At 51.3% G+C, this 14,818-nt stretch overlaps 1 protein-coding gene across 1 annotated transcript in view; it reads left to right on the top strand.

Moving 5' to 3' along the window:
- Positions 1 to 14,818, top strand: part of DSCAM (DS cell adhesion molecule) — a 590,499-nt gene that overhangs the window by 458,134 nt on the left and 117,547 nt on the right. Inside the window, exon 15 of the mRNA XM_039857643.1 lies at positions 7,618 to 7,785. Coding sequence (XP_039713577.1) covers positions 7,618 to 7,785 — 168 coding nt within the window. The remainder of the gene's footprint in view (positions 1 to 7,617; positions 7,786 to 14,818) is intronic.

Raw genomic sequence — 14,818 nt, 5'->3', positions numbered from 1 at the left:
CCTCTGGGCCGGCCCGCGGCCACGTCGGCCGAGCATCCATATATAAGGTGGACCAGTGCGCTTGTCAGGACCCCGACAGGGGTGTCCAAAAGTGACAGTGCCAGAGTCAGTGTGAGCTCAGGATCCACCAGGCCCCGGGCGGCACGCCACCCCCGCAGCCTCTGGGCAGGACTTTCAGTGCAGATTACGCTGTCATGACCGATTTAGTATCTTTTGAGCCAAAGCTGTAGTAAAGCTGAAGCCGGAGGCAGCTTGAAAGGCAGGTCAGGAGTGAGGAAATACGTCAGTACGAGCGTGCAAGGGACAGAACAGGAAAATGGACTGCGATGGGACCATGAGGGGACTGGGGTGGGTGTCAAGGAAAGCAACGCGTGACAGTCAGAAAGATGCGTCGAACCAAGAGCAGCGCTTTTAGAAACCGGTTTTGAGACCTGCCACGGAGCAAGAGATGGCACCGCTCGGCTTGTCCGTCTCAGGGTGCAGCGAGCCACCTGGGAGAGAGGCACAGCAAACGCAGGGCCCGAGGCTGCGGTCACTGTCACCGGGACATGTGACAGAGACGGCACAACCTGGGGGAGGCGCACAGTGACCAGGCGGGCAAGCTGGAGAAAGAGCTGACCCAAACGGGGGTCCTTCGGGCACGGGGACAAGCGGGCTGCTCCAGGGCGGGGTGGGGGGGAGGCCAGGAGCTTTGTGTTTGTCCGAAAAATCGGGTTGGATGAGCCGCAGGATAGAAGCTCCAAGACTCAGGTTCTGAAGCAAAGGAAATGCTTCTTGAGTGAGGCCGGCGCAGTCTGGCTGAGGACCGAGGACTGCCTGGACGCTGATGGCGGCCGTGAGAGCTGGGGAGAAATGCAGACGTCCCCCAGCGTCCCCAGAGGGAGGAACGGCCCTCCAGTCTCTGCCGCTCGGCCCTGACCCCAGGCCCGCGGGCTTCCGGGCTCTTGGCACTAGGGCCCAGGTAGCATCTCAGGGGAGGCTCGATGCCTCCCTGTCTCGAGGGGGATCGGCCATTTCCAGGAGCGGTCCTCCCAGGGTGTTTGGGGTCCAGCCTGCCCGGTCTCCGCTGCCGGCCCTGTCTCTTACCAGATGCGCCCCTTCGCTAGTTACCTGCCCTCGCCATTCTCCTCTGTGAAATGGGACACCGCAGCGTGTACCCGTGACAAGGGTCCCTCAGAGGCCACAGGCTGCCTTCTGGCTGGAAGGCCCCCACTCCCCAGATCACCGGTGCTGTGGCTACTCCGCCTCCTTCTTGGACCTCACTGCTCATGTCAGCCCCACAGGGACGCCTCCCTGAGCCACAGTGCGGGCCGGGCCTCCCTTTCCTGTGCTCCTTCAGCGACCTTCCTTTCTTCCCTGGACGGTATCGTCACGTGCGAGTTCATAATACTTTTCTCTGTGATTTTTTTTTTTCAAATCTTTATCAACATTTTCTTTTATCGTGTCTGGGTTTTGAGTCAAGTTAGCAAAGCTGACCTCTACACTGGGGCCACAAAAACGTGGCCTCTGTTTTCTTCCAATACTCCTTTCTCTCTCTCTTTAAAATTGAGACCTCCAGTCCATCTGGAGTTTATCCTCGCGTGAGCTGGGGGACGCAGATCTAGTTTATCTCTTCCCAGATGGGTATCCTGTTGACCCAACATCGTTGATGACAAAGTCCACCTTCGCTGGTGACTTCAGGTGTCCCTGTACCATATGCCAACATCCCAGATTCGCTTCCGTCTGTTTCTGGACTTTCTGTGCCATTCCACTGAATTGTCTGTTAACGCGTCGGTACCAGACCGTTTCCAGCACACAGGTTTTAGGTTTTAATATCCGGTAGAGCGAGTTCACCCCTGCAGCTTATCTTTCTCAGTTTTCCATATATAAACTTTAGGATAAACTTGTCTCACTTCACAGAAACATTTTTATTGCTTGCATCTGGATCATATTAAATTTGCTCATTAACTTAGGGAGAACTGACATTCTCTTGATGCTGTGGATTGAAAGGTGTCCTCCGAAAAGATATGTTGACGTTCTAACCTGGGTACCGCAAAATGCGACTTTATTTGGGAAGAGGGTCATAGCAGTTGTGGCTGATGATCGACTTGTCACTTCCACCAGACCGGAGGCTCCCTGGGGCTCCCTGTGCCTTTCGGGCTTAGTGTTGCCCAGGTCATCTCTCCTGCACCTAGCCCAGTGCCTCACATGTGATTGTCACTCAGTGGGCACTTGGTGAATTCTCTTTACGAAGGGAATGCGTTTGAAACCCTTTACCCAGTGCCTGCCACGGAGTGAACACCTAATAAATGGCAGCTTTCAGTATGACTCAAGCCTGCACGAAAATGCTTATGCGTGAAATGCCTCTAAAACCATCTGTTTCAGACTCCTCAGTATCTCTCGTAAGTGTTCCAAAGGCAGAGATTCTGATTGCGTGTCCCTGAGTCCTTAGCACCGAGCCAAGTAGAGAAGGCTCAGTAAACATTCGCTATATCTAATTTGCACGCACTCCAAACCTAAGAATCATCTTTTTTACCAACAGCATTTTTAAATGTAAGAATAAATTGATCGGGCCCTACATCGCCAAGGCAGGGGAGCCCCTTGTCTGTGACCCTGGGGACAGATAGGATGGAGGGTGTATTTCCACCCTTCGCTCTACGTCAGCTGCACATAGGGCCAACCGCACGGCTAAGATGTTCTCACAGTCCCAGAGTGAGGCAGTGTGAGGGTCAGGGCGAGTCCCAGGGGCGTCACTGAGGACACACAGGCCCAGTTCCGTGAACTGAGATGACCACCAGAGCCCTCCGGGACCTCCATCCCTTTCCATGTGAAAGCCCTGAGAGGAGGGATGTGCCCTTACCTGGGGAGACGCGGGTGTGACGGTGCTCACCGCCTACATTGTCTTAGGCGGCGTTTTCATGTATTACTTTCTCCTCGATAAGTTCGGAGTGTATAAAAATACAACATCAGCGAGTGCAATTTATAGGCTGAGTACACAGAAAACCGATTCTTCTAGTCACAGCTTAAATGCCACTTCCTCCAGGAAGCCTCCCCTGACCACCCGTCTTATGATGTGCCCTTTCTCTACTCAGATGGCATCTTGTACACCTCGGAAGCTTTGGCGGGCTTGCGACTGTTTATTTAATATCTGACTCCTCTACGGGGAAGATGTTTAATATCTGTCTCCCCAACTGAGCAGTTGTCCCCTGAAGGACAGAGACGGTGTCCGTTAACCCCTGAGGTCAGGGTTTGTCGTCTGAGGGGTCCTGTGCTGCGTCCCTGCATCCTCCACAGAGACCAGCACACAGAAGAGACTCGTAATAAACACTTGTTGACTTGTTGATTCTCAACTCCTGTTTTAGGACATGAAATCATCGCCTGAAAGGTGCTTTTTTCTATTCGCTTAATGCTAAGAACGCAGTGCATTCACATTCTCATCAGTATGGGTCCCTAGAAGTGCTCATTCCTTCTGGGCAACGGGAACTCTCTGGCCCCAGAAAGCACCTTTCTGCCGTGACTGTGGGAAGTTCTTACATTTCTTGCACCTAAATAGACCTTCCTGAATCCGGCGGCCTCTTCCCACCCCCAAACCCTTTGGCCAGACGACATTCCTTCCAGGACTTGAAAATAGAGGACACTCTCTGTTTTCTATTTGCCATGAAAAATAAAATACCTTCGGTCGCTTTACTTGTATCTCCTACAACCGTGTCCTGACGCTCTCGCTCGGATCACATTTGATGTCAGCCTCACAGATGTCATCCGACCAGGTACAGGCACGATGGAGCCTTCGCCTCCCTCCTTCAGAATGTGTGACTTCTCTGAGCGTAACCTGTGATTCCACAGCTGCTTCGGCTGCTACATCACGTGGTTCGGAGTGACCACTGGTCCTCCAAAGGGACCCCGAGGAGCCCCTTCACGCCCCCCGCCAGCATCTTGCCCTGCACGTGCCTCCAGCCCATCAGTCTGCCCCGTCTGCTTCTTTCTCTTTGTAAGGCAGCCTGTCGCTTTCCCGTGTCCCCTCTTCCAGAGCGTCTCTCCCCCACGGTGCCTCATGGGTCCCTGAATGGGCTTCGGCACCCTGGCACGCCCCCTCACGCCCTGGAATGTAACCAGCCGAGACAGGAGGCACAGACTGTCTCATGCGGGTAGCCATCGTGGGTTTTTATTTGTTGACTTAGTTATTAGTCACACGCTCACACTTACCTGTTGGGTGTCTCTAGAGCGTTTGGTCACCGTCACTCATTCCGGCCTCTAACGACACTTCTTCAGATCAAGTTCACCCTCTTACATTTGTCCTTGACTTGGGGTGTCTGACCTCCAAGGTCTGTGAGCGCCCCATACAACCGCACTTGGCCAGACTATTTGTGTTGCCCCTTATCAGTAGCCACATCAAGAACTTGCCAGAAAGTATTCGTGTGAGCATGTGAGACTTTCAGCTGAGGGATGGAAAATCGAACTCGGGTCCCATTAGGCGTCCTGCAGAGATTGCGTGGAGGTCATGCGATTCAGGAAAATGACTTGGAGCTTGGGGACGACACAGCGGAGGTCAAATTCCAACCCCGGTTCTCTCCCGCCATGTGACGGTGTCTGAGTTTCTTGACAATGAAATGAAAGCCCTCATCCCACCAGGATGCTGTAAGAATTCCCGCAGATAGAACCGTCTGCCCAAACTCGAGCCATGTACCAGAATGACGCAGGGTGTGAGGCGTTTGAAAGCACAAGCTCTGGCACCACCCCCCGGAGGGTCAGTCGATTGGCAGGTGCACTGTCAAAGCTCCGAGGTATCTCCAGTGCACCCACAGATCGGGGGACTGCAGAAGTTACGTCGCCACCACACCTAGCGCACGGGAGCGACTCTGTGAGTGTGAGTCTCCCTTGCTGCTGGCTTTTCTCTGACTGCTGCCTTGACTCCCACCACAAACCTGCTCCGGAGGCTGAGCTCCGCGGACCGTACCATGCAGGCTCCCCTTCCCTCGGACTTCCGGTCCGTCTCGCCCAAGGGCAGGCGAAGAGAACGAGTCAGATGAGGGTCCTGACAGAGGCGGTGTTCTGCGTGCACAGATGCCCCCGTGGGCCCGTCTTCTGAGCTTCCAGGCTTGTCTGCACTTCAGCAGCACTGCCCTTTCCCTTCGGCCCTGCCGGCCCCCCAAGCGGAGCAGCTCCCCACTCTTGCTAGATGCTGGGAACCTCGGCATCCCCTTTAGCCCAGCCCACACCTCCTTCGGGACCCTTTGTAAACAACTTCCAGGGTGACTTACAAATCCTCCTTGATGCTCCATCCACTCTCTGCAACTCAAAACCAGCAGCCCCATCACGATTTTATTCCTTGCCGTTCCTGACCCACACCCTCCCAGCTCACACTCACAGCCTTGCCCTTGGACTTCCAAGTGCACATTTCTGTTCATGACTTACTCCTAGAAAGTCTACTTTCTCCATTGTGTAATCCTACAAGTTATATTTGTATTTTGATTTGCGGTTTCATCCTCCCAAGCATCAGGGCATCCCTGGGGTGATTTTTAATGCCCAGTGCTAGCGTGTCAAGCACGTTAAGTTAATTACGTTAACGGTCCGCGACCTGCCTGTGTGCCCGTCAGCGTCTGAGATCGTAAGCAATGGCCCTTTTTCCTGACTTCTTCCTCCTGGACAGTCACCGCTCTGTTTTTATTCCTCCTTTGAGGCCATGTCATTTGCAGGAGCGTGTTCAGGGACTTAACTAGACTCTCCTTCATTCGGTTACTTTAAAATCCTTCGAGAGAACGCATTCTTTCTCGCCTTCTTGACTTTTAGCTGAAAGGCCACCCTGGGCTGTTTTGAACCGTAGTCTAATGATCAGGATCATCGACATCATCTTTTTTTCTTTCAAAGTGTAATAACTCCAAGGAGGAAGCTAAAATCCAGCCGCTTCTCCAGGGACCTCTCACTTCCTGCCTGGACGCCCTGCCCAGGTCACTTCCCCATGGGCTAGCCACACGCGTTGACTAGCCGGAGGACATGGTCGGTTCCCATGAGTATGTCCACTCTTCCGGCGCTCAGCCACTGCCCAGGCAATCCTCCAGTGACGATGGCCATGTCTTCATGGGCCCCGTCAGCTCCAGAAGCCTCCACATTGCCCTGGCAGAAGCGTCCACCACGACAAGTGTCTGCTCCCTCGTGGGGCTCGCGAGCCACTTCCTCTACCTCTCGCGACACTGGGCGTCCTCTCGGTCGTCCCAGAGGTGTCTTCCCCGGGAGGTCTGGCTTTCCCTTTGTGAGACGAGGCTCCTCTTTACGTGTCATTTGACTGGAATTAAATTCCCTCCCCCTCGTTCGTCTTCTGTTGAATCGCGTTCTCGTCATCCACTGTCAGATATTTGGCAGCATCTTCTCTTTTTATGTCTCATTCTTCTGCCTTCAGTCTTCATGACGCAAACGACACTTTTCCTTTCAGCTGGAATACTGGTCGTTAGTTTCTGGGATGGTCCCTTCTCTGATAAGTTAGAGCAAAGGCAGGCTCGAGGCCATGTGTTTTTGCTGCAAGTGCAGAAACCCTCTTGTGTTTGAAGTTACCTCTGGGCAGAACGGTGCTCTGAACCTCCGCGGCAGCCATCAAGGTGGAAGGGGTCGTTCCCAGGACTCAGAGGTCTGCGTATTTGCTGTTTATTTATTCGTCTTTCAAACATGCACTCAGTATTTGTCAGGGTCTCTGTGATAGCATTGAACGCGGCAAATGTGGCCTCTGGCCTCATGGGGATACAGAATCTCAATGAAATTCTTACAAGTGTGATGAGCACTGCGCAAGGGGACTCTGGGAGAGGTCTGGGAGTACGTGAGCACTCTCTCTGTGCTCCATGGCTGGGTTCTCTGCCCTTCTACGACCAACATCCTCTCTTGACCACCTGCCCTGACCAGCACCTTCCCAAACCCTTTCCGAAATAAGAACCGTTTGCTGACGTTCTCATCATCGGTCGAAGCTCTAAGATCAGCAGGTACCCATTCTCACGAATTCAGTGATAACTCTTCATACGAGGCATGTGCTGCCTTTAAAAGTAGCTGTGGTTGAAAAATAATTCCTACAATAAAGGGTCTGAGTGAGACCAAATCATTTCACGATTTAGAACTGAGACATACGTATGGTAAGCAGTGTTTGTGCTGGAGATTGAGGTTAGTTTTTATATGAATTTCATTTTTACCACCGTGTTTTGGGAGAAGGGATTTGACATCACCGAAGGTTTGGCTGGTTTCCAAATACTTTTTAGAAACGAGTATTTTTTTCTTTCGGGCAGGGTGCGTCCGAACCCTTACTCATTTGGTCCCGAGCAGTGTTTAGACGCGGCCGTCACCCATCTCACTGTCGTGAGAATCTATCATGTCTAGTTTCCTCTGTGACCTCCGCCAGTAGACCTGGTGTGTCAGACGTCCCTCCCTGCAGCCCTTGCCCCCAAAGTGGGTAGATAAAGGCCAGGCCAGCAGCACCCTGGGGTCATTGCATGGAGAATTCACTTTGAGTTGTAATCCTTCTTTCCTTCCTTCTGTTTTTTGTTGTTGTTGTTGTTGTTGTTTATTTGTTTCTGTTTTTAATTCCTACTTGTGAACTTTCCAAGGCAGAGGGAAAAAACTCACGTCTCTATCTCTTCTTTTTCGAAAAACAAAACCCAAAAGACTCCTGGGATTCTGCTCAGAGAACCAAAGATGTTTCCCCTCAGCTGAACTCGGCCACCATCATTGATATCCACCCTTCCTCCACCTACAGCATCCGCATGTACGCCAAGAACCGGATCGGCAAGAGCGAGCCCAGCAATGAGCTGTCCATCACCGCGGACGAGGCAGGTGCGTGCGTCCAGGCGGGGGTGCCCAGTGGCCCGGAGCTGGCTCTCAGGGCTCCGCTGCTTAACGCAGAACCAGACCTTTGGTGAGAGCTCTGTGCAGCTCCTTACTCTTCCAGAAACACAGACAATGCTCCGCCTCTTACTTGGGAGGCACTGCTCTTCAATTCGGGCTTAGTTCAAGGTTCTCGTACCCAAGACTTAATAAAAAGACATAGACCTTAACGGTCTAGTCAGAGTTAAAGAACTCTGCTGTTTTTATAATTTCTCTATGTGGACGCATGGAATCCGGGTGACAGGAGAACCATGAGTATATATGTCTTGCCCGAGATCCTATATAGTCCAGGTGAGGGAGGAAGGCTTCACTAAGAAACAGTGAGAATATTTGCTGCATGAGGAGCTGGGGAGATGGTGGTGCAGGTTATTTGCTTGAATAGAAATGTCACTCCTTCTACGATTAAATGTTATTGCTCTTTTTCCTATTACAAAGTATTTCCTATTCAGTGTTGAAAACTTAGAAGAAAGAGACAAGCATTTTGAAGATGGCAAAACACTTTCCATAAACCTAGCACCTAGAGCTGTCTAGGAACGTGTTGCTATCACCTACTAAATCATTTTTGGAACCTGTTCTATCACCCATTCACCCACACATGCACACACATGCGGGCACACACAAGTGTGCACACACTCTTCGACACCAGGTCCGCACATGGGGATCAGAGGGTGAAATTAAGTGGCTGGTAGAGAACTGAGCAATTAGGCAGTGGCAATGAATGCTGACCAACAGCCCACATCCTGGAGGGAAAGGGGATGGTGAGGTCACCTCGGGCTCTTCTAGGGAAGGAAAGGTAAGGGACCGGAGCCTGGCTCATCTCTTGGGGATGGGGGCGGACAAAGAGTGTCCAGTGCCCAAACCTAGATTTTTCCCTTCCTGCCAGCAGTGGGCGCTAGTCAGCCACCACCTACTGCCATGGTGACGTCGGAAGCTTAGTCTCAGATCCATGATTCTCCATCACCGAGGTTAAGGTGATCATCCCCAAATGACCAAGAGTCCAATGGGAGGTTGTCTCATCTTTCAGTCGGGGAATTAGGGTTGTTGTGCACTTCATTACCACCACCCGCTTCTCCGTTGTCCTGGTTAAGGCACCCCAAATTGGCATCACTCAAGTATGTCTTAAGTGGTCTACGGCGGGTAGTGGTACCTTCTGCCATTTATTTAACAAATCCCACGTTGTTGGACGTGTCAGTTGTTTTCAATTTTTTGTTACTACAAACAGCACCGTGATGAATATCCTCGTGCTACATCTTTTGCCATTTTCAAGATGATTTTCTTAGGTCAAATAACGTGAACTGGGATTGCCGGATCAAAGCAAATACATTTAACTCTTTGGATATGTGATAGTCAATGTTGTCCTCAAGGAAATAGGTAAAAATGTGCAGTTCTTCCTGAAGGAGCACTCATTTCTCAACACGGTAACGTAGCAGTTCTTGAAAATTGTTTTTAGGGGTGACTGATAGGAGAGCTTAATGCTTAAGTGTCTTAAGTATCTAATACTTGGCTACTCTGCATGATTTCTCATCTGCAAAATGGACATAATGATGCTTTTCCCCTCCTTACCACAAACATGTTGGATAAATGAAAAAGATTCAAGCCCTAAAAGCCCTTCGCGTTCCCCAGAAATAAGTGGGAACTGAGCGTTAGCGTGCGCCTGCGAAAATAGAATCTTAGTTAAATATTTATATAAACAACACACTGACTTCCTGGACTTTCCTTACACTGGCCGTTTCGGGAGAATAAGCTGCCCCTGGAAACGTAATCTTTGAGGCAGCGCTCAGCCTTCTCCTTCGTCCTGACCCCTTTGCTGACTCCGCCCCATCGCGACCCACCTCCAGAGCACCTGTGGTCTTCCGGCGGTGCGTTGGCGGCTGCTTTCCGGATGGCCGTGATGAATGCTGGTGGTGATGCTTCTTATTTCGTTTCCTCTGTGACCTCTGCTGCAGCTGGCGGTTGCCATGGCAGCATTTCTCTCCGCAGCCAGGAGGCCAGGTGAACAGCCACCTCCGGTCAGCGGTCTCCACTGCGGCTCCCTGGCACCCCTGCAGACAGACTGACGCAGAAGCCCCGCTCTGGGCCCGGGGGGGCTGGCCTTTGGGATTTTACCTGGGCACCCTACACGGCCCGTCTCATTTACTATGCAGATGAGCTGAGGGGAAAATGCGGGGAAAGGAACAGGCTTGAGCCACGCAAAGCTACAAAACAGGATCTGCCTCGGTGTGTGCAACTGAAATGAAGTCATCTTCCCCCACGTGGAATGGAGGGCGCGTGTCCTGACCGAAGAAACCCTCACTAGAATGTTCTGCAGTGGCCGCTTCTTGGCCGGGGTGCCCCAAAGCACATCTTGTAGAGTCTGTGGCCAACTGGAGATGACCATTCCCCACCTTAACTATCCCCCTTTCCTTAATAAAAAAAGAAGGGGTCATCTCTCAACCAATGACAATCCTTTGGTGGAAGCTTCTGGAAGCCGTAGACCATGCATTTTTATGGTAATAATTGTGTCCAACTGTGGAGGACCTGAGGATGCATCTCACTCCCCACCGGGCTGAGGAAATGGGCCAGTGAAGTGTTTAGCTCCAGGTCTCCCACCGCCTACTGTCTGAAGCTGTGGGACTCCCTGTGCCCAGGCAGCGACAGCCTACCCCTCCCGGCCTCTGTGTGTACGTGACCCGTCCGCTGTCTGGAAGGCCCTCTGAGCTCCAGGTCTCCTTTTCTGTAGTCTTCCTTGAAAAGCCAGGTCAAGGATGTTCACCCCTCTCTGAGAAAATACGTGGTGGATTAAACCCACACTCATTTTGAAAAACCTCATAAAGAAAGAAAGGCCAAAGGTCGGGCTGGAGGGTGGAGGGATGCAGAAGGTGGGAGAAAGACAAAGGCCCGCCTGTCAGAGCCCCAGCGGAGGCCGCGGGGAGCTCCTGGGCCTGCAGCCTGTGAGGCGCTCCCGGTCCGGGCAGATGGAGCGTGTCTCCGGTCTGGAACTGCAGCGCACACCGCAGGGCAGGCCCGTGGGTGTGTTTGGGTCGGGTCTGCCTACTGTGCTGCAGGTCTTTACGATTAGGTGTCCGTTTTTGAAATCTGAAAATTTCAGATCACGATCTAAATTTTCAATTCTTCTTGAGAGCCTGTCGCACGACAATCAGCCAGATCACTACGCGGTGGTTACGCGCCCCTCAGGCGCCTCATGCCCCCAATAACCATCAGCCCCACCCATCTCCCACTTAAGGTTTAGCAAATTGGAACCCACGGGCCAAACTCTACTTAAAATTCTTGAGCTAAGAATAGTTTTCATGTTTTAAAAAGGAAGAAAAGAAGAGTATGTGACAAAGACTAAACACTTACTTTTTGTCCCTTTACGGAAAGTCTGCACATCCCTCATTCACGATTTGCCACGGCAGGAGTTTGGGCTGGGGTTCCCGCTGCATCGTCCATAGCCCAGCTTTGCGCAGAAGGAGCCACCGGCGTTGGCAGGGCGTCCCCCACTTCCTGTTGGAAGACAGTACTGTCCCAACTCTGAGATGCTGAGTTCCTTCTCATGCGAGGGTCCACAGATGCGTCGTCATACCCTCAGGGTGCAGCCACTGAGCAGAGACTGCGCTGGCTCGCGCACTCTCCCCGGCCACCCTCGGTGGCCCTCAGCACCCCCAAAGAGGAGAAGTCGAGAGGGAGTGTGGGGACATGGTCGGGGCTGAATGGCATTGGCCCCTGATGGGACTGGTCAGGATTCTCTGACACAGGTCAGCGTGTCACAGCCACAGCTGACCCTCCCCCGAGGCCAGCGTCTCCATTAGCAGCAGTGCCCCGAAGGTCACGTGCCACTTAGTGCCTGTGACTGACTTTGGGGCGGCCGATCCCGTTATCACTTTCATTATGAATCTGTCCACAGAGCGTGGGGATCGGCTTTGCGGAAATGTCTTGAAAAATCACTGCATTTTCACAGACGAGTCAGAGAACAGAAGGTCGGGGTCCTGGAAGGGTCGCTACGTGGGGGCCTGGGGGTCCACTGGACGTGGCACTAAGTTAATGGTCCTCGCATCCTTTGTCACGACCCAGAGCAGCAGCCCCGAGCTAGAAGACTTCCCTGTGTGCCGAGCGGGAGGCTGAGGGGAAGCAGTATGATGGGTTATAAGGAGTAGAGGCCTTGTCAGGGTGTAACAAACATGTCACTACCGATCGGTGCACGTGCGCCGAGGGTGACCATCATTTGCTCCTCAAGGAGAGCCAGACTCGCAAGGTCCCCGCACCGAGCACCAAGAACGCCCTGCCCCAGCCTCCAGCGGTCCGTTTCCGTAGTTGTCACTTTTCTGCAGCTTCCATTCAGAGACTTCAGAAATTAAACAAATCACCGGCCTCCTTGCTGTTCCTCATGCATGCCCTGTATTCTCCCTCCAGCTATTCTGGAATGTTCTGGAATATTCTAGGACTGTTCTGGAATGTTCTTCCCTCTCCTTCCTTACCTCCTTCAAGGCTTTGTTCAAATATCATCTTCTTAACGAGTCCTGCCCTGGCCCCCCGTCATCATTTAAAGTTTAAAGCTCAATCCACAGCCCACTCGGTCACACTCGGTCCCCTTGCTCCATTAACACTCTGGCTTTAAAAAATCGCATCTGTCACCATCAAACATATTGTAGAATTTCTCGCTTCATTTTGTTCACGATCTCTTTTTGGCCCCTCCCGTGAGGGCGGAGATAGCTCGCTGCCTTATCCCAGACACTGAGAACAGTGCTTGGCGCATAACAAGGGCTAAATAAATAATAGCTCAGATAACTGTTTATTTACTAAATAGTTATTTAAATGAACCCATCCTTTCCAGACATCAGCTGTTCTTGGTTTCATTCTGGTTGTTACTAAACATGGTCTTGGTCTCCTTTGCCCGGCAGAGGAGCGTTCTTCTCACCCCCGATGCCTCTCTCAGACGAAGACCTGATTGTGGAATCATGTCCCCTTTTTTACCCATCTTTGTACCCCAGTCCTCGCCTGGTTTCAGACCTGGCACATAGTAGGCCCTCAGTAGGTTCCCCAGTAAGGAAACTGGAGATGGAAATTTGGCAGTGATCCCCACTGGGTGGTTCAGCAATTAAATGATTGTTTTATTCCCGAGACTCTGGGAGGCCAGAGACCGAGAGAACATTTCGAGGGCCCAAGGCCATGCTCAGGCTGGGCCTTGGTGTTCACTGATTGGAAGCACGAGGGGACAGTCCACTGAGCGCCACACAGAGCTGTCAAGGAAACAGGAAGCAGAGGCACCGGCTCAAGAGGGAGGGAATTCAGAGCCAGCCCGAGTGACCAGGAGAAGGAACAAGAGAGCAGATCTGTGGGTCCGACGATTAGCAAGGCTCTGTCGTCACTGTCTTTTTAGCCAGACGGAATTAGTAAAAGTTGCCTTGCCTAATAAAAACATTAGGAACTGTAAGAATAGTCCTCACGTCTTACTGTTTTACGGACTGAACTGTTTGGGCTTCCGTAGAAATACAGAGATTGTTTATTTTGGAAAAATCACATTCATTGTTAATTCTTCTAGCTTTCTCATTGCATAGGAAAAAGCTAAATATTCTGTTTTGTTTTGTTTAAAAAAAACTATGTCTTCTATATATATCATAGCTTCCATTCAAGAGCATGTAAATAAATTCTTAAATGTCAATGTCAACGCAATTTTCAAAGGTAGTTAAATACCGAATGCCTAATCTTCAGTGCTTTTCAGTACTAGGAATTCCATCTGCCTTAGATTGTAATTTTACAGAAATTGTACGTTTGCAATGACAGAGAACCCATGCAAACCTCACAGCTCAGGAGCTGTAAGGAAAGGCAGAAATTCCAAAAGCAGACTGATTTTTTTTGTTATTTAAAAACGTTTTTCTTAGAGTGTTTTAGAAACTTCGAGTGGAAAATTCAGCACCCTCCAAAAAAGTCTTTCTAATTATATTGGCCACAGTTCTCACGTGCAAATGTAGGTTGCATTCTTTTGGTCTCCATTTTTAACATAGTTAATTCCGTTTAGAGAGGAGAGAGCTGAATGCATTCACTTCAGAGACTAGCCAGACCAGTAAATGAATTACTAACAAACCACTGAAGTGTTGGCAGGCTGAGCAGAAACAGGGTTCTATTCTTAAAAATGGCTGAGTCCATCCTAGAGAGGGACTGTCCTCCCCCTACTTCACTGGGGACCTTCATACAAAACCAAACCAAGATGGAAAAACACATTGTCCCCAGTTCGTGACCATATCATCGAATTTACGTTTTCTAGTAGAATCGAGGGTATTTTTGTAAACACTGTTCTAGTTCCTTTGTTTTCAATTCTGAATCTTTCTCAACAAGCATGTGAAGACTGAGCACCTACTGCCTGCCATCCTCCTGAGAAGGCCACATGAAAGGCCACAGCTCAGACTCCCCCGAAGATGCAGGATGAGGCAGTGCCCTTATCCATGCCTCTGAAACTGGCTCCTTATGAAATTCGATTTACCACAATTAAAATAAGTATCAGTATAGCTGTCAGACCTCAAAATAATTTTTCAAGAAGGATTTTCCAGGACGAGCCGCATGCCTGTCACTGCCCATAGAATCGTCGGCGGTGAGTGGACTCCGTTCCATGTGGGTTCACTGGATGCGACATCAAAGGATTCTTGCGTGACGGGCTGGCCCCTGTGAGCAGAAGTTAGGCACAGAGCTGTAACGAGGATGGCAATGAGCTGGGTGCCAGCCTCTCCCTTGGTTTCTGTTCTGGAAATTAGCTCTCGTGCCAACACAGCCTGTTCACGTAGGGAATCGATAAATCCTAGGGGCTGCAGCACCCCCAGAAAACCAGCTGGCCCCCTGGGCAGCTGGGCAGAGAGGGCGCTCTGTTTTCAGCCTGGGCCTGCTGCTTTTCCCTTCAAAGCGAGGACTTGCTCTGGACGCGGATCCTGAGGACACGCAGCTTAGCGTCTGTTGGGGGAGGAGGAAGGCTGACGAGCAGCTGCTGGGCACACATATGCCCAGCGCTCTGTGG

Source organism: Pteropus medius, unplaced genomic scaffold (assembly GCF_902729225.1).
Source record: "Pteropus medius unplaced genomic scaffold, Ma_sr-lr_union100, whole genome shotgun sequence".
NCBI lineage: Eukaryota > Metazoa > Chordata > Mammalia > Chiroptera > Pteropodidae > Pteropus > Pteropus medius.
This window is presented reverse-complemented; position numbering and strand designations above follow the sequence as displayed.